The 20,166-nt window shown below is 41.7% G+C and overlaps 1 protein-coding gene across 1 annotated transcript in view; it reads left to right on the top strand.

The window, feature by feature from the left end:
• Window positions 1-6,008: 6,008 nt before the first annotated feature.
• The window catches only part of HACD3 (3-hydroxyacyl-CoA dehydratase 3), a 40,401-nt gene continuing 26,243 nt past the window's right edge, over window positions 6,009-20,166 (top strand). Inside the window, exon 1 of the mRNA XM_004421708.3 lies at window positions 6,009-6,259. Within this exon, the coding sequence (XP_004421765.2) occupies window positions 6,173-6,259 (87 nt within the window). The 5' untranslated portion in view covers window positions 6,009-6,172. The remainder of the gene's footprint in view (window positions 6,260-20,166) is intronic.

A 20,166-nucleotide genomic window follows, 5' to 3' on the forward strand; every position in this document is an offset into this window, starting at 1 on the left:
GTATAAAGTTATAATTGGAATTTTTGTATTTTTTTCATAAACATTTTCAATATTGCTAGTTTCTAATTCACCTTTTTGCACAGCTGTATAGTTTTTCCATTGAGTTGCTTTGCTACAACTCATTTGGTCATTTGGCTTGTGTAATTTCCAATGTTTCACCGTGTAACACCATGAACATCCTCATATATACATCTTCCTTCCTTAAAATTACTTTCTTAGGATAAAATCCCAAAAGGGGAGTTACTAGGGCCGGCCCTGTGGCTTGGTGGTTAAGTGCGCGCGCTGCGATGCTGGTGGCCCGGGTTCGGATCCCGGGTGCGCATCGAGGCACCACTTCTCCGTTCATCCTGAGGCCGAGTCCCGCATACAGCAACTGGAGGGATGTGCAGCTACGACATACAACTATCCACTGGGGCTTTGGGGGGAAAAATAAAATAAATAAAATCTTTAAAAAAAAAAAAAAAAGGGGAGTTACTAGGCCAATCAGCACAAACATCTCCATTTTTCTTGTGACATGTTGCAAAATTGTTTTCCAAAATGATTCCACGAATTCATATTGCCCTTAGCTACATTCAGCATGGGTATGCCAATTTCACTAAAACTTTTCTAACACCGGGCATTATCATCAACAAATTTATTTTATTTTATTTTATTTTGTGAGGAAGATCAGCCCTGAGCTAACATCCATGCTAATCCTCCTCTTTTTGCTGAGGAAGACTGGCTCTGAGCTAACTTCTATTGCGAATCTTCCTCCTTTTTTTCCCCAAAGCCCCAGTAGATAGTTGTATGTCATAGCTGCACATCCTTCTAGTTGCTGTATGTGGGACACGGCCTCAGCATGGCCGGAGAAGTGGTGCGTCGGTGCGCGCCCGGGATCCGAACCTGGGCCACCAGCAGTGGAGTGCACGCACTTAACCGCTAAGCCACGGGGCCGGCCCAACAAATACATTTTAAGCATTTACTTTCTGAAACAAATTTTGCTAGATACTACAGGATATGAAAAGGAGGCAATCTGTATTCTAGGGAGATTGATAATCCAGTTGAAGAAACAGATCATTAGCATTTAACACAGACACTAATAGCAGATAATTACATGCTATGGTGGGCTAGAGTTTGTTTTTCCACTTCCCTCATATTTTGTAACTTTTGGGGGCATAGTATAAACCAAGCTGCAATAACAAAAAAAGGCCTTTTCTGCTGATTTTCTTTTTCATATTTAAGTTTTTGAGTAAATAATACTGCCACATGATTCAAAATTTTTGAAGTATAAAAGGGTATACAGTAAAAAATATTCCAGTCACCCAGTTTGCCTCCTTACAAGAAACTGATGTTATTGGTTTCTTGTGTATACTTTCCAGTAATATTTTATGAAATATAAACAAATGCACATATATAGATATATTATTCCTCCCACTACTCTACCATTTTTACGCAAATGGTAGTGTGCTTACCAACTGTCTTTTTTTTTTTTTTGGTGAGGAAGATTGGCCCTAAGCTAACATCTGTTGCCAATCCTCTTCTTTTTGCTGAGGAAGATGAGCCCTGAGCTAACATTTGTGCCCATCTTCCTCTATTTTTTGTATATAGGACACCACCACAGCATGGCCTGATGAGCGGTCTGTAGGCCTGTGCCCAGCCTGTGCCCAGGATCCAAACCTGTGAACCCCAGGCCACCAAAGCAGAGCACACAAACTTAACCACTATGCCACCACCACCGGGCTGGCCCCTTACCAACTGTCTCAGTCTGGCAACCACAGAGGCAGCTCAGAGAGCCAGCAATTATCAGGTAGTTCAAACTGAATAGGGTGGAAAGGCCACTTTTCATTCCCAAGGAAGGTGGAGCATGAGGTGGGGACATCTCTGGACATTCTTCTGAACTGTGGATTGACAAGCTGAGGGGAAGGTTTTTTTTGGCAATGACTGGCTGCAATACTCACCCTCCTGGCATAGTTAGGAGGTTAAGGGATATGAGCTGGGTGCACACGATTCCCCAGTAGATGCCTAGGCTAAACCAGTTAGTCTCCCTTTCCACTCTCAGCTTTGTGCTATCTAGATAGAGAAACCTGATTGTGGTTACAGATATCTAGCGTGGTGACTCTGGGTGAGGCACAAAACAGCTGAATACACCTCACTTTCTAAAACTTCTTCCAGGAATAGAAGATTCTGTAAAAAGGTGAACAAGGAGAATGTGTATGATCACTTACCAAATGCAGGAAGGCAGCCTTAACCACTGAGCAAGTGCTTCATCCACAGCACACGCTCAGCAAATGCTTTCTGTGGTGAAGGGCCAGATGGCCTTGGGCCAGATGGGGCTGGGAAGGCTGCACCTAGCAGGTAGGACTCAAAGGCAGTGCTTAATTTGCATTTTCATTTGATTAATATCATCATAAAACCCTCAGTCCTACCTACCTACTTCAGCTTGGCAGTGCTACTTGGTTCTGCCTTTTTATCCCCTCTGCCATTGTTTAGTTTTATAGTTTACCTGGATGCTACTCTTTACCCTCTCCATTTCAATTTTTTTCTTACTGGATTTCCCCTGGAGAGAGGGTTCCACAATAGCTGGCCTCTTTGAAGGAAAATTTAGAAATAGCTGATAAGGACATTGGAGGGGACTGAGTCTAACTCTCTCATTTGAGAGATATGGAAACTCAGGCCCAGAGAAGTCATAGAGTAGGTTAGCAGTGGTCGAACCAGGCTGGATAGGCCCCCCTCCACTGGATCTTTCCTATGGAGCATCTGAGGCAAAATGTCAAGATTCAATCTCCTTGCTTATCAATAGTTTTCACCTTGGATAGAGGTCAGTTGATAAGCCTCAGGTTTCAAATATGCTGGATTAAAATTATTTAATTTTTTATTACACACCCATCAGAATGGCTAAAATTAAAAAGACTGAAAATACCAAGGATATAAAGATTTTTTATTTTTCCCCCCAAAGCCCCAGTAGATAGTTGTATGTCATAGCTGCACATCCTTCTAGTTGCTGTATGTGGGACGCAGCCTCAGCATGGCCAAAGAAGCGGTGCGCTGGTACGTGCCCGGGATCCGAACCCAGGCCGCCAGCAGCAGAGGGCGCGCACGTAACCGCTAAGCCACAGGGCCAACCTGAAAATACCACGGATATAGAGCAACTAGAACTTTCAAACATTGCTTGTGAGAGTGTAAATTGATCAAAACACTTTGTAAAACTGCTTAGCAGTGTCTATTAAGGTTCAACCCTATGACATAGTAATTCCACTCCTGGTTTTTACCCAGGAGAATTAAGCACATATATCCACCAAAAGACAGGTACATAAACGTTCATTGCAGCTTTTTTTATAATAGCTAAAAAATGAGGGGGCCAACTCCATGGCCTAGTGGTTAAGTTCAGCGTGCTCTGCTTCACCAGCCCAGGGTTCGGTTCCTGGGCGAGGACCTATACCACTCATTGGCAGCCATGCTGTGGTGGTGGCTCACATACAAAATAGAGGAAGATTGGCACAGTTGTTAGCTCAGGGCAAATTTTCCTCAGCAAAAAAAAAAAAAAAAAAAAAAGTGAAACAATGCAAATGTCCATTATCAGGAGAATGGATAAATAATTTGTGGTATATTCATACAATGAAATACCATACCACAAAAACAAACACCAAAAACAAATGAACTACTGATTCACACAACACAGATAAATCTCAAATACATTGTGTTAAATGAAAGAAGCCAGACACAAAAGTGTACATACTGTAGATTCCATTTATATGAAATTCAAGAACAGACAAAAGCTACTTTCTGGTGATAGAAGTCAGAATAGTAATTATTGAGAGGAGGGATGCGAGGGAAAGGTATACTGACATGTGAGAACCTTGGGAATGCTGGAAATGTTCCAGGTCTTGATCCAGGTGGTAATTAATTACACAAGTATAAACATATGTAAAAATTCAGCTTAAGCTGAACATTAAAAATTTGCCCATTTCCTATATGTAAGCTAGACCTCAGTTTTTTAAAAAAGTGCTCTAGGGCCAGCCCCGTGGCTTAGCAGTTAAGTGCACGTGCTCCACTGCTGGCGGCCCGGGGTTCGGATCCCGGGCGTGCACCCACGCACCGCTTGTCTGGCCATGCTGAGGCCGTGTCCCACATACAGCAACTAGAAGGATGTGCAGCTATGACATACAACTATCTACTGGGGCTTTGGTGGAAAAATAAATAAATAAAATTATTTAAAAAAAGTGCTCTATATTGCATCTGCATTGTAGTAAAGGCAATGCAATAAAAATACTTTGTTTTTTAGCTTCTTTCTTTTTGTGAGGAAAATCAGCCCTGTGCTAACATCTGCCAATCCTCCTCTTTTTTTTTGCTGAGGAAGACTGGCCCTGGGCTAACATCCATGCCCATCTTCCTCCACTTTATATGGGACGTCGCCATAGCACGGCTTGACAAGCGGGGCATTGGCGCGTGCCCGAGATCCAAACCGGCAAACCGTGGGCGGCCGCAGCAGAGCGAGCGCACTTAACTGCTTTCGCCACTGGGCCGGCCCCTAAAAACACTTTTATAATTTCAAAAATGTTTCATTTTTAAAATTCAAGGCTATCACAGTTACTGCATTCATTATCTCATACCTGGCAGACTGTATCATCTCCAAGTGGTTTGCCCACTACCAATTCCGACTCACCGACAGATGGGCCTGCCAAGCACGTATCTGATTTTGTTAATCTCCAATTTAGCAAACTTCGTTGGCACTCATGTGTCTTTGGGACACAGTACACATACCTCATTGAAGCAAACAAAGACTTTCATAATCCACTCCATATCTGCCTTTCCAGATCCAGGTCGTGAAGCAAACAAAGACTTTCCTAATCCACTCCATATCTGCATTTCCAGATCCAGGGCGACCTTTCACCTCCATGCCCTTAACCCCTAGTCCACAGAACCTTCCACATCTCCACCTTTGGATTCCTGCCCTGTGCTTCCACTCCCCTACCTCTGCTTCTTCCTCTAACAAATTCCTCCTTACATTTCACCGTCCAGTTCTCAAGGATTCCCTCTCAAATGTCCACCCACAATTGCTACAACCCTCAGTTCCTACTTTCCTGCCTCTTTGTGAGCTCAGTACATCCCCATAGTAAAACCCTCTTTATTTTATAAGATTTCCCCCACCCCAAGCTAAATGTTTCCTGAGAACTGGCATCACTTCCCTTTATCTCTGGATCCCTATGGTCAGCACTTTGCTAAATAAATGGATGCCAACCGAACCGAATTATAAGTTCCATTTTTGTCTCAGACTTCTGGTTTTCATAGTAATGTTGCTTCCTATTAAACTCTTCCCTGCGGCAGACTTGGGGATGAAAGTGGATACAGATGACATAGTTTAAATTAGACAAATCAGTGTTGTCTCTAGTCTGGGTTTGCTATTTTGAGAGACGTTTCCTGCTCTGTCCAATAGGATAGCCACTAATATGTGGCTATTTAATTAGAAGTAAATAAAATTAAAAATTCAATTTCTCAGTCTCACTAGCCACATTTCATGTACTCAAAAACCTCATGTGGCTAGTGGCCACCGTATTAGCGCAGAATGGACCATTTCCATCATCGCGTAAAGTTCTGTGGGATAGCGCTGGAAACCTCCGGCCTCTTAGAACACTCTTCCACCGTTTTCCCACACCGCTTCCCACTGTGTCTGTAATTACTTGTGTCTTTTAATAGACGCAGGGTTTCAGGACGGCAGAGGGCACTCAGTAAGTGTTGAATTCAAGAGTGATAGAATGCGAGAGACCATCCAGATACACCAGGCCCAAGCCCTTTCTCCATGCTGGTCGCTTCATTTATGAGCCTCCAGCGTTTTTTAACTTTAAGCTTATTCTCAAGCGTCGCCCTTAAGAAGAGCGGCAAGCGCGGTGCACCTGCTGACGCCAACTCCCGAGGAGGCCCGCGCAGCATCAGTGGCGCACGCTCGCGGGCGCTCCTTCCCGCCCCCGCCCCCGCCCCCGCCTGGCCGGCGCAGAGGCCGGGAGCACACGCCGCCGCCCCCGCTGGTCACTGCGCAGGCGCGGCCCGCCAAGCCTGGGGCTTCTCGAGGCTGCCGGCTGCTGGCCGTCAGGAGCGCGGGTGTTTGCGGCCTGCGTTTGGCTCGCTCCAGCCGCGCACTACCTGAGGCAGCGAGGTGCAGCGAGCTGAGTCTCCCCGCGCCGTGTGCCGTGTGGCTATGGAGAATCAGGTGCTGACGCCGCACGTCTACTGGGCTCAGCGACACCGTGAGCTCTATCTGCGTGTAGAGCTGAGTGACGTGCAGGTAAAGGCCGGGGCCGGGCGGCGGGATGCGCGCTGGGTCTCGCGCGGGACCCCTCGGGACCCCCGCCCCCTCTGTCCGGGTGCGTGCCGGAGGGCCAGCAGTGCGCAAACGGGATCCGCGATGCGGTGCACTCACGGCGTCCGGGCCCGGGCAGCGGCTGGCCCTCATCGAGGCGCACCCGCAGACCCGGGGCTGCGTGAGTCTCGCGCGGGCCTCTTCTTTGTTCCCAGTCTGCGGGCTGATGGAGCCCCAGCCCAGCCCTGGAGGACTGGTGGTTGGAGTTCGGGTGTGCTGAGGCCCTTCGAGGCGTGGGACGAGCTCGTTGGGTCGCGGATGCAGTGTGACTGTAGCTTCCTGGGCCGTGGCTGGACGTCTAGCGCTGGCCTGAGAAGTCCAGGCAGTCCTCTCGGACCTTCACAAGGTCCGCCGCTGCTTCACAGGGGCCACACCTACCTCCCAACCGTTCAGTGATGGAAATCATTCTTGTTCATTTTAATTTAAGTTCAGAAGACCTCGAAGAAGCGATTTTTCCCCTCCGTTTCGAGGGCTGTGAGCTCAGGTTTGCTGAGTTGCATAGAGAACTTAAAAATTATCTTAAGTTACATTGAGCATTTCTGTTTCATCTCCTTGGCCCCTATGTAAACAGGCTGAGGCCTCCTAAATGACAGAGGTCTCAGGACCCTTGTACCCCCATGTCTCTGTCCAAATCATCCAGGATTGCAGTCTTTGTGGAACTGGAGTTTTCAGTCTGGAATGTTCTTTCTACGGTCATCCTTACTCCCTACTCTCTTCGACATCTGTGGCACTTTGTGACCACCTTCACTCCACTTACCTCCCTCTGCCTCTGAGTCAGGTGTTTTGTTTGGTTGTGTCAGCCTGTCTGGCATATTGTCTTGCAAAGAGTAGGGGCTGTTTGAGTGTGGACTTGAATTTGTTGAATTTAATCTTTGCTTCTGGCATATAAACCTGTTTTCCCATTGAAAGATAAAGACAGTACTGGCTAGAATGCTTTTAAATAGGCTGTGACATTGCACGGTCTATCATTTACTGTGTTAAACCAGGCTAAATTATACTTTTGCGTCAGAGGATGAATAGATGTTCTGTGCTATCTCCCTCCACTCTGCTCCAGGGTGTGTAATAAAAAAGGAAAAAACAAATCTTTGTAGATGGGGATCAAAGTCTCCATCTAGAGAGGGTTCTTCCAGCAATCAATCAGAAAAGTACAGAACATGTGTTATGACAATCTCTTTAAGTATTTAGTTAAGCATTATGTAGACCAATTAAATAAATTCAGGTCCTGCCCTCTCTAAATATCTATCATGTAATAAGAATATAATATTTCAGGATACTTTTGAAGCTACAAACAGAAAAGGTGTTTTTAGGGGGATAGGGTGGTGGTGGTGGTAGAAAGAAATGGAAATTAGTTGGACAAATAAAAGAATGCATCATATTTTTCCTGAAAGACCTAAACCTCTTAGTTAAGAAACATGAACACGTGTTAATCATATTTTATACGTTTAAAGATATGAAGGTATATGTTTGAAATATATTATAGTTTTTATAGTTAAAGAAATGTGAAGGTGGAGAAAAAATGGAATTTTCTTTTGGAGAGAGAAATCCTTTTTTTTTTTTCATTTTTTGGGATTGAGTTTTTGGTTTTTCTGGGATTTTGCATCTGTAATTCTGAGGCATCCGTTTCAACTACCATTAGTTTAAAAGCAACGTGTTAATACCATTCATAAAAGAAATCCTCTACCACATGTGAGATACTATAGATTTACAAAGATGAGTCAGACATATTTGGCTTTCCAAGGTCATACTGTGTAGAAGGAACCATATTATCAAATACAAACAAAAAATTTTATGCATGAGTATGTTTATTGGTAGAATTGGAGTTGAATATTGAACCAGGTACCTGGTGTTAAAGGAATCTGTTACCTCTCATTTAGTTAGAGATGACTTCCAGAAATAAGATGAAATATTCCTGTCAAACTGAGATTGGGAGAACTTTCCAGAGAGAGAAAGGCGTAGACTTGTATTTATTTATTTATATTTTAGGTAACATTGGTTTAAGATTATATAAATTTCAGGTGTACATCATTATATTCTGACTTCCGCATAAACTACATAGTGTTCACCGCCAAAAGATTAGTTGCCATCCATCATCATACCCTTTTAAGGTGTTTCGCCCTCCCCTTGCCCCACCTTCCCCTCTGGTAACCACCACTCTGTTCTCTGTATCTATGTGTTTTTTTATTTATCTTTCACATATGAGTGAAATCATATATTATTTGTCTTTCTCCGTTTGAAGGCATAGACTTTTATCTTTCTTTTTTTTTTTTCCCCAAAGCCCCAGTAGATAGTTGTATGTCATAGTTGCACATCCTTCTAGTTGCTGTATGTGGGACGTGGCCTCAGCATGGCCAGAGAAGCGCGCCCGGGATCCAAACCCGGGCTGCCAGTAGCAGAGCACGCGCACTTAACCGCTAAGCCACGGGGCCGGCCCTGAAGGCATAGACTTTTAGATTTTCTGACTTGTACCGTGTCAGTGCCCTACAGCCAGAGTGCCAGGAACACACCTCTACTTAAATAAGTTGGGTTTATTACTCATTTCAGCAAGGGAGGTTATTGACACCCTCTTTAAGAGGGTGTTAGGAAGAACTGATTATAGGATTTGGACTTTGGTGATTGGCGGACGGTCTAAGGAATGGAGATTTGCTTTAGATTAATGCTGTCAGAAAATGGGGGCAGTTCTATGGTTGGGTATCTGAATAAATCTTATCTATAGGGAGGAGAAACTAGCACAAGAACAAAACCATAATTGGTAGAGAAGTAGCAGTCATTTATTTTGGCCAAGAGAAGAATAGTGTCTGGTATTTTGTGGCCGTGTTTTTGTCTGTGGTTACGTAAAATTGTGAAACGGCCCTTGTCTCATTTTATCAAGGTTTCAGAATAACCTTGTCTGAGGTTGGTATTCTGTGAGGTTGTTTATGTCCGGTAGGAGTATAACATGCCTTAGCTGTAAGTGACAGGCCAGCTTCTGAATGTCAGGGGCTGCACTTTTTTTTTTATTTCTCAATTAATTGCTCTATGCAAGACCTGTGAGACCAATGATTCTGGCTCAGGATGAAGCAATTCATTTATTTGTTCAGTGAAAACGGTTGTGGAGTACCTACTCTTGTCGCTCATTAAGCTAGGTTCTAGGTTGTTGGACAGCTCTCTATTGCCCCCTGCTATCTATAGAGTGTTTCATAGCTTATGTGTAAGCGAGATTTAGTGTTGAATTCCAGTTTGGGTGGGTGCATCAGCTCTGCTCCCCTCCCTTCTTGAGACACAGAGAATCTTCCAGTTTTCACATCTCTGTTCTGTCTTTGGCGCTGCAAGGCTGGTAGCTGATGAGAAACCACTGCTGATGTGAGGAGGAATGGTGCACAAAGACTTCAACAGCAGCATTGTCTGTGTTTGAGGTGAGCAGTAGCAAAGAGGCTTGCTGGAGTCCAGGGGGGCTAGGGCAGGCTTACTTTCAGAGTAGAGTTTATTTTCAAGATAAACATAACAGACAGATTTGTGCCAACATCCATGATTGTTAAAGCATTTCTTCATTTATCAGGGTTTTTGTTTGTTTGTTTTAGTTGTATGTGGACGAAGTACATAGCTCTGTTTGGAAGATACTGTTCTTGTCCTTACCTAATAGAGAATCTGGTGGAAAGAGCAGCAACTGAAGACGTGAGATTGAGTCCTTGCTCTTCTACTTGCTATCTGGTGGTCAAAGCTTTGTGAGCCTCAGTCTCGTCCTCAAAATACATGTGAATAATAGCACCTAATTCACAGGATTGTTTTGAAGTTTGAGTTGGATAATGGATTTGAAAGTGCTCTCTGAATTCTAGTGTGCTATTCAAGTATAAGGGATTATTATTGTGATATTAAACCTTAGACGAGAGAGAAACACAAAGAGCAATAGAGAATAGAGTCTTTTAGCAGACTTACCCATATGTGAAAACTTATTGTACAACAGTGGTGGCTTTATAAATTAATAGAGGAAAGGATGAACCATTCAGGAAATTGTATTGGGACAATTGGTAATCCAAATGACAAAAAGACGGGGCCGGCCCCGTGGCTTGGTGGTTAAGTGCGCGCGCTCCGATGCTGGTGGCCCGGGTTCGGATCCCGGGCGCGCACCGAGGCACCACTTCTCCGTCCATCCTGAGGCCGAGTCCCACATACAGCAACTAGAAGGATGTGCAGCTATGACATACAACTATCTACTAGGGCTTTGGGGGGAAAAAATAAATAAATAAAATCTTCAAATGACAAAAAGATAAAATAAGATCTTGCCTATGCCGTTCACAAAAGTCAATTCCAGATGGGTTAATGACCTAAATGCATAAAGCAAAACTACTAAAAGAAAATATAGGAGGCTATCCTTATGGTATTGAAACAGGGAAGGATATATTAAACAAAACACAAAACAAACCCTAAAGAAAAAGATTGACAAATTTAAGACAAGCTTGAAACAGATGTTTGTGGCACATATCACTGACAAATGACTAGCATCTTGAATATATAAAGAATCACCTACAGATTAATAAGAAAAAGACATATTACCCAGTGGAAAAAGGGGCAGATATATAAGCAGTTTAGAGTAAAAGGAAACAAGAATGGCCAATAAACCTGAAAAGATGCTTGACCTCACTTGTGATCAGGGACATGTAAATTAAAATGATAGGATAATTTCTCACATTAGATTGTGAAAAATGAAGTCTGACATTACCAACTATTGGCGAGGATGTTCAGCGATGGGACATTTTCATACAGTTGGTGGGAGTATTAATTGGTCCAACTGGTTTAGAGAACAGTTGGGCACTATCCGGTCAGAAGATGTGCATATCCTTATGACTTGGAAATTTTGCTCCTTGGAGAAGCTCTTCCATATATGCACAAGGAGACAGCATGTTCATTACAGCAAAAAATTTTAGAACAACCTCAATTCTTATCAACAGAAGAATGGATAAATTGTGTAATTTACACAATGGCATGCTGTACAACAGCTAAAATAAATGAAACAGAACCACCTGTATCTAGAGATAAAGCTTAGAAATATAATATCACATAAAAAGCAAGTCAAAGAATTACATAGGTGGTATGAAACCATTTAGGTAACATGTAAAATAATACTTTATATTGTAATGAATACCCAACATGTTGTAAGTGAATAAAGAAATACAGTGGGAATGATAAACTTTAGTTCTGCGAGGATGGAATATGTTTGAGGGAGAGAGGGCAATGGAATTGGGTAATTGTATAATTGTACCCATATCTTTTTTATTTCTTTTAAAAAAAACTGAAGCAAGTAAAGCAAAATGCTAATGGATGATAGGTACAGGGGTGTTTGCTGTATTTTTCTGTGTGTGGCTGATTGCTTGAAATATTTCATAATCAAGATTAAAGAAGTCTAAGCTGTTCAGAACCACAGTACAAGAACACTCAAAGAGCAGTAAATTAATTAAATAATTTGGTAACTATTGAGCACCCACATGGGTCCTGGCACAGGGCTAGGTACTAGGAGGTTCAGTGGTGAGCGACGCATATAAAGATACCTTTAGGTTGAGAGAGAGAGACTAAGATAAATTAATAAATAAAATAATAACCAAGATAAATACTGTGAGGGAAATAAAGTAATTGGTAGAGGTATTTTAAATAGGGTGGTCAGGGAAAGCTTCTCTGAGGAGATAATATTTGAGCTCAGTGAAACTTGAAGGATAAAATGAGTTATGAGGAGAGCTGGGGGAAGAACATTCAAACTAGTGCACAGACTCAGAGGCAGGCAAGGGCTTGGGGAGGTTACAGGAACAGAAAAGGATATTAGTATGTTTGGAGTGTAGTAAGTGAGGAATAAGTTAGAGGAAGAGGAGGTTGGAAGAATTTGCAAGATGTAGGTTATGTAGGGCCTTGTTGTATGGAGTTTGAATTTTATTGTAAGAGCAATGGGAAACTATTGAAGAGTTTTAATCAGAGGAGTGACATTACAGGATTTGTGTTTTAAAAAATTATTCTGGCGTCTTTGTGGATTGTAGAGGGGCAAAAGTGAAATCTGGAAAACCATTTAGGAAAGTTTTTATAGTACTGTGGGTGAGATATAAGGTGGCTCAGTCTAAGGGTGACAGTGGAGGTAGAGAGTCAGGGACAGAGCTTTCAGGCCTTGATGGATTGCATATGTCAGGGCTGGTCGGGGGAGGGGGAGAAGGAAAGAATCAACCACTAGGCTTAGAATTTCGACTTATGCACGGAATAGATGATGATACAGTTTACGGAAATGATTCAGACTGGAGAAGCGGTTTGGGGGCCAAAATCAAGAGTCCTCTTTTGGACATGTTAGTGTGGGACACTTGTTTAAACAATTTCCGTGTAGAAATGTGAAGTAGTCTCATAACTATACGAATGCAGAGTTCAGGGTAGTAGTCTGGGCTGAAAATAGAATTTCATGAAGTCTTAGACTTTATTGATTGTAAGAGGCACCATTATTTTATGTACCATGAAGAAAAAAAAATGCTGCTGATTAAACTATGATACATACTTTTTTATCACTTCCAATGTTTTTTTTTTTACTTATTGAAAGAGCTCTTTTAGACTTATTTAAACTGTCAATTCCCTCTAGCCAAAGACCACCAGTAGCACACCTTGTTTTAACAAGTTGGGTTTATTGCTTGTTTGAGTGAGGGAGAACACACACTATGGGGAACCCTGCTGTGTCTCAGTAAGAGAGTGTTAGAAAGAAGTGACTGTAGGATTTGGGCTTTGGTTGGGTGATTGGGAGAGGGTCCACAGAAGTGGGGAATCTATTTTAAATTGGGTGCTGTCAGAAAGCGGGGACAATTCTATGATTAGATATTTTGTGGATGCATAGTGACCTGTTCTTAGACAAAATTATGAGATGACCTTATTTTGTGCCAATTTATCATCGTCTCAGAGTAACCTGAGATTGGTTGGTATTCTTAGAGATTATGTTCAATAGGAGAACAAAATGGCCTTGCTGTGGGCTTTAGACTAGCTTGTAATAATTTTGAGATCCAGCTGTGCATGTGAGATCAGTTTTAGATGTCAGGGGATGCTTATTTTCTTTCTCAAAACAGTTTTAGAAAATCATAAATCTATATGTCTCATTCTTCTGTACACACATATATGAAAATATAAGCAAAATAAATTGGTGAAAGTATTCCTAAACTATCTTAGTATTTCAGAATCCACTCTTCTGAATCACTTTTCTACTCAGAGATGTCTGTCCATGTTTTGCCCTAGTATCATCCTTTGTGCCATTAAGAGCCCTAGTAATGCAGCATCTCTGAAAGAGTGCTCTACTATTATCTCTGGCATTTTTTCCCCCAAGCCATCAATACCTATTTATAAGTTTTGATGCTGGCACTTTCTTAATCTTACCAGAAGATGTCAACAGGATGTTTCCAGACAAGAATCAGGACTCATACTCCTTCCTCAAGTGGACTTTAAGTGGTTTGTTGACTGAAATATCGAGTTGCAGTTGTCTAGTCATGCCATCTGGAATAACAGCCAGGCTCGCACGTGTTCAGGTAGTGACGACCATGTCATGGTTGCCACTTTGCCAAAGCAATTGTAAGGTGCTGCTATCAGTTGTAATATATATCCTGATTTTAGAGCTATTAAATGTGAAAAAAATGTGCATTTTAGAATCTATAAAATTATAGCAAATTTTGGAGTTGTCAATTAATAAGTTATAGTATTTAAACCCCTGAGATAGGATGAGATCATCCAAGAAGAGAGTATAGGTCAGAGGTTACCAACTCAAATGCCCAAATATGGTGTAGTGATTAGGAGTCCAGGAGTCATTTGTCTTGGTTTGAATCTTGATTTTGCCTCTTGCCGATTTTGTAATCTCGGGCAAGTTACATAGCCTCTGTAAGCCTCTGTTTCCTCATCTGTAAAATTATTATTATAATAGTACCTATTTTATAGGGTTTTTTTTGTGTGTGTAAGTTAATAATGTGGAACACTTTGAAAGATCCCTGGCATATAGTGAGTGCTCAATAAATGTTAGTGGAATGAGCTGAGGGAGGAAAGTGGTTAACTGGGGAGGATAAGGTTCACCTTAAGGGGGTAGCAATTGTCATTCAAGAATGCAGCTCTGAGGTTGGCATCTAATTCTTCTAATTTTTGAAAGAGAAGCTGGAAATCCAGATTTTTTTTAAATGAAAAAACCTCATAGTTTTACACTTGACTTATTCAACAAATATATATAAATGTTACTGTGTGCTTGGCAATCTTTCAGACTCTGGGACTTGGGCATGAGCAAGGCAGACAAGGTCCCTGCTCTCATGAAGCTCATATACTGAGGCTGGTGGTGGTGGTGGAAGACTGACAATAAAAGTAGATAAATTTATCGAGTAGTTTCAGGTAATAATACATGTTATGAAGAAAGTAAAAAAAAAAATATGAGAAGGAATCACAAGAACTACTTCAGATTGGGTAGTCAGGGAAGGTCTCTTAGTGGAGATGACATTTGAGCAGAGTCCTAAATGTTAAGAAGCCATGCAGAGTTATGGGGACTGAATATCACAAGGAGAGGGAGCGGCTACCACAAAATCCCTAGATGGAAAGTACTTGTTGAATTCAAATTAAAAATTAATAAATAAATAAAACAAAAAAATTCTCTACCGGCCATATAAAATATTGTGGTCTCAATTTGGTCCTTAAGATGCCAATTTATGACAGAAAACTAATAGATATTAAAAACTGGTAAAGAAGCAGCCCCGAGTTGAGTCCTGAGGCGCTCAGACAAGTTGAGCAGAGGAGAAAGAACCAGTATAGGAGATTGAGAAGGAGTAGCGATGAGACATAAAATCCAGGACAGTGTGAAAGCCAGGAGAGAGGAGCATTTCCGTGGAGTGTGATCAGCTGTGTCCAATGCTACTTAGAGGTTGAATAAAATGAGATTATGTATCCATTGGATTTGGCAACATGGAGGTTATTGATGATCTGGATAACAGTTTCAGTGGAGTGTTGGGAATGGAGGCTAGATCAGAGTGGATTTAAGAGTAAATTTGTGGTGAGGAAGAAGTGATGATTGTAGATAACTTTTAAAGAAGTTTTTTTTGGTGGGGGGAGGGGACGAGCAGAGAAATCAGTGGTACAGTGTTTTTGGAGTTCAGAAAAGAGAGAGATCACTGTGGCCAAAGAAGCCTTTCTTTCTAAAGGATGTGGGCTTGAGCTGTGTTTTAAGTATAAGTAGAATTTGGACCCAAGAAGAAGAGTTAAAGGGGGTATGTACTGGTACATACACACAGTTGAGTATTATGCAGCTGTAAAAAGAGTGAGTGAGATCTCTGTGAACTGATAAGGATTGACTGAGATGAAAAAAGCAAGGTGGGTAAGAATGTATGATATATGCTACCTTTTGTATAGAAAGAAGGGAAAATAAGAATATCTGAATATATTTACTTATTTTTGCAAAACACATACACACACATACAGAGGAAAAATAAACCAGAAACTACTGAAATAGTTACCTATAGGTAGTGAGTAGGAATGTGGTAGAAGGGGGATGGGTTTGGGAGTAGGACTTCTGAGGATACGTTTCTATAAAGTTTGACTTTTGAACAATGTGACTATTTTACATATTCAAAAATAAAATTCAATAAAAAAGAATAAAATGGCAACTCTTGAAATTAAATACAAACAGAATCAAAAGGACCTGTTTACCAAGTTGATAACATAACCATATAGATAAATAAGTTAATACAAGTAACATTTGAACACAGTACTCTGGTTCTTTTTTTTTTTTTTTGTGAGGAAGATCAGCCCTGAGCTAACATCCGTGCTAATCCTCCTCTTTTTGCTGAGGAAGACCAGCTCTGAGCTAACATCTATTGCGAATCCTCCTCCTTTTTTCCCCCAAAGCCCCAGTAGATAGTTGTATGTCATAGTTGCACATCCTTCTAGTTGCTGTATGTGGGACGCGGCCTCAGCATGGCCGGAGAAGTGGTGTGTTGGTGCGCGCCTGGGATCCGAACCCGGGCCACCAGTAGCGGAGCGCACGCACTTAACCGCTAAGGCACGGGCCGGCCCCAGTACTCTGGTTCTTTAGTAGAAAATATTCTAAAGACAAAAAGAATTGTAAATAAATATTATACTTTGCTTAGTAGGTTTATTGTTAGTAAAAGTATTGACATAATTCTGAAACTTTTTTAGGATCAACCAGATAAGTAAATGTGTTTAGCATTATTAGGATCCAAGAGTTTCACCATAAGAAAAGAGATACAAATATTAAATAACAGAAGATAAAGAGAAGCCCTGTAATAGTAAATTTGAATTGGAAATTTCAATATGACAACATGATTTTAAAAATTTCTAGGTAGACAGTAAAGATGAGCCTTGAGTATACCTCAGTGTGCCCAGATCATGGCTTCTAAGTTACGGTTTCCTGCTAAAGGAACTAAGGCTCCTTGAACTAAGGCTTCTTAAAATGAAAATCCCTGAGTCCACAGTGATAGTCAAAAAAAAAAAAAAAAAAAAAGAAGACCAGGGGGTGTTGGGGGAGGGAGGCAAGAGGGGGGATGTGGTTATAAAAGGGCACCACCAGGGATCTGGCACTCTTCAGTATCTTGACTGTGATGGTGGATAGATGAACCTACACATATAATAAAATTATATAGAATTTGCACACACAGAGACACACAAATGAATATAAGTCAAACTAGGAAAACCTGAATAAGACAGGTAGAGTGTATCAATGTGAATATCCTGGTTGTGATATTGTACTATAGTTTTGTAAAATGTTACCATTGAGGGAAAATGGACAAAGAGCACAAGGGTTTTCTCAGTATCGTTTCTCATAACTGCATGTGAATTTACAATTATCTCAATAAAAATTTCAATTTAAAAAAAAAGAGGGAGAGGAGAGAAGAAGGGACAACTCTTCTTGCAGAAGAATGTCAGCTAGAAAATGAAGAAGGAATGATTGAATTAGAAAATCATCATGCAGCCTCCAGTGTAAAATTGAATCAGGCAAGGATTAATAATGGGTGGCAATACCATTGGAGGAAAGAGTGTTGTTAGGGAACAGAAGATTACACTGTTAGATTACTTACTAGTTACAGAAGGAAAAGTGTACCTCTATGGTGGAGAGTTCCTGCAGTCACTTTCTCTTAATTAAATGATCAAATTTAGCATCACCATCTGATAGTATGGACTTCCTTTTACGATGCCATAAGAAGTACTTACGAGGGTTGGCCCTGTGGCTTAGCGGTTAAGTGCGCGCCCTCCGCTGCTGGCGGCCCGGGTTTGGATCCCGGGCGCGCACCAACACACCGCTTCTCCGGCCATGCTGAGGCCGCGTCCCACATAACAGCAACTAGCAGGATGTGCAACTATGACATACAACTATCCACTGGGGCTTTGGGGGAAAAAAAAAAGGAGGAGGATTGGCAATAGATGTTAGCTCAGAGCCAGTTGTCCTCAGCAAAGAGAGGGGATTAGCATGGATGTTAGCTCAGGGCTGATCTTCCTCACAAAAAAAAAAAAAGAAGTACCTATGAAATATTCTTGTCAAAAATTATTAATATGAAGGAATGGCCAGGCAAATCTAGAATATGATACATTTTTCCAAGACAACTGGCATGGATTAAAATAAATAAAAGTAGAGGACCAGCCCCGTGGCCTAGTGGTTAAGTTCAGTGTGCTCTGTTACGGCGGCCCAGGTTCGGTTCCCGGGCACTGACCTACACCACTCATCAGCGGCCATGCTGTGGCGGCCAGCCACATACAAAATAGGAAGATTGGCCTGATGTTAGCTCAGGGCGAATTTTCCACCGGCCAAAAGAGGAAGATTGGCAACAGATGTTAGCTCAGGGCAAATCTTCCTAAGCAAAAAATAAATAAATAAAAGTAGAAGTCTATATTAGATTAAGAGAGACATGACAGTCAAATGGAATGTATGGACCTTAACTGGATTCTGAATTTTTTTATAAAAAGGATGAATGTAGTGCTTTAAAGATAGCCACATCAAGAGCTCCATCGACAAGTAAAGTTTATTTCCTTTTCTTTTGAACCTCGGCAGGCCTTGTGGCAGCTTAACAAATAGAATGTTGCACAATGATGCTATGGCCAGTTCCAGGCCTAACCTAGAAGACTACTAGCTGCTTCTTCCTCTCTCTTGGAACGCTTGCAATTGAGACATTCCCTCGCAGAACTCAGCAACTTTGCTGTGAGAAACCCAAACCACATGGAGAGGTCACATATAGATACTCTGGTCAACAGTCCCAGCTGAGCTCCCAAATGACAACCAACATCAACTCTGAGTCTATGTGAGTGACCCATCTTGGATGTTCCAGCCCAATATACTATAGGCCCAGTCAACATCACATGGAGCAGAACAGTCCAGCTGAGCCCAGGCAACTTGCATAATCATTTAAGATAACAAAATGGTTGTTTTAAGCCACCAAGTTTTGAGGTGGTTTCTTGCATTCTAATAGATAACTGAAACAACTAAGCATTTTTTAGACAGTTGTTTGAATATAGAATCTTTATTAAATGATACAGAATTATTGTTTTTAGGTATGAGAAAACTGGTAATCGTGTAAGAGAATGTCCTTATTCATAGGAGAAGCATACTGAAATATTTAAGGGTGAAGTGTCATGATGTCTGCCACCTATTGTGAAATGATTCAGAGAAAAAGTGCATATAAAAAGCAAGTGTAATTAAATATAATCAATTGATGGAAGGCATTGAGTATTCATTGTATTATTTTTTCCAATTTTTTTACAGATTTAAAACTTTTCAAAATAAAATGTTGGGATGAGAAGATTCACATTAAAAATAGGCACTGTTGGGGCCAGCCCTGTGGCTTAGCGGTTAAGTGCACGCGCTCTGCTACTGGCAGCCCGGGTTCGGATCCCGGGCACACACCGACACACCGCTTGTCCAGCCATGCTGAGGCAGCGTCTCACATACAGCAACTAGGAGAATGTGAAACTATGACATACAACTATCTTCTGGGGCCTTGGGGAGAAAAAGGGAAAAAAAGGAGGAGCATTGGCAATAGATGTTAGCTCAGGGCTGGTCTTCCTCAGCAAAAAAAAAAGAGGAGGATTGGCATGGATGTTAGCTCAGGGCTGATCTTCCTCAAAAAAAGAAAAAAAAATAGGCACTGTTATGAGGGGCTCCCCAACACCCACCTACATGTTTGGTGATTCACTAGAAGAGTTCATGGGACTCGGCATATATTTGTACTCATGGCTAAAGTTTATTACAGTAAAATGATATATAACAGGATCAGCGAAGGAAAAAAAAATACAGGTAGATTTTGGAGAAGTCCACACACAGGTCTCCTCATCCTCTCTCCCTCCTGTGAGGGGGTACACTTGAGTGTGCTCTTTTCTCCAGCAATGAAAAATGCAGTTATTTGTGTGTCATGTTTCTGCCCAAGGAAGCCCATTAGAGATTCAGCACCCATGGTTTTGTTGGAGGCTGGTTACTTAGGTACCCTCTGCTGAGCATGTATCAAAATTCTAGACTCCCAGAAGGAAGGCTGGTGTTCACCATAAATCACATTGTTTGTAGGCACAGTCTAGGCACAGTGAACCAACTTTATCAGGGGATGGAGGAAAGCCAAGTTCCCAAATGCCAGCCGAGGACTCATCTTGGAAACAGGCCCCTTTAAAGACAGCAGCCTCACAAGCAGCTATATTAACTCTTTCCTGTGCATATACTAATCTCACACACACACACACACACACACACACACACACACACGCGCGTATGCAAAGATAAATACTAACAATTTGAATGAGAAAGGAAACCTTTGTTTAAAGGATTAGGTAGCAGATAGTTCATTGAACTCTGTAGTTCAGTCTGAAATGATGCAAATAGGGTGAAGTGA

The sequence above is a fragment of the Ceratotherium simum genome, chromosome 3 (assembly GCF_057802395.1).
Source record: "Ceratotherium simum simum isolate JZ-2026a chromosome 3, ASM5780239v1, whole genome shotgun sequence".
NCBI lineage: Eukaryota > Metazoa > Chordata > Mammalia > Perissodactyla > Rhinocerotidae > Ceratotherium > Ceratotherium simum.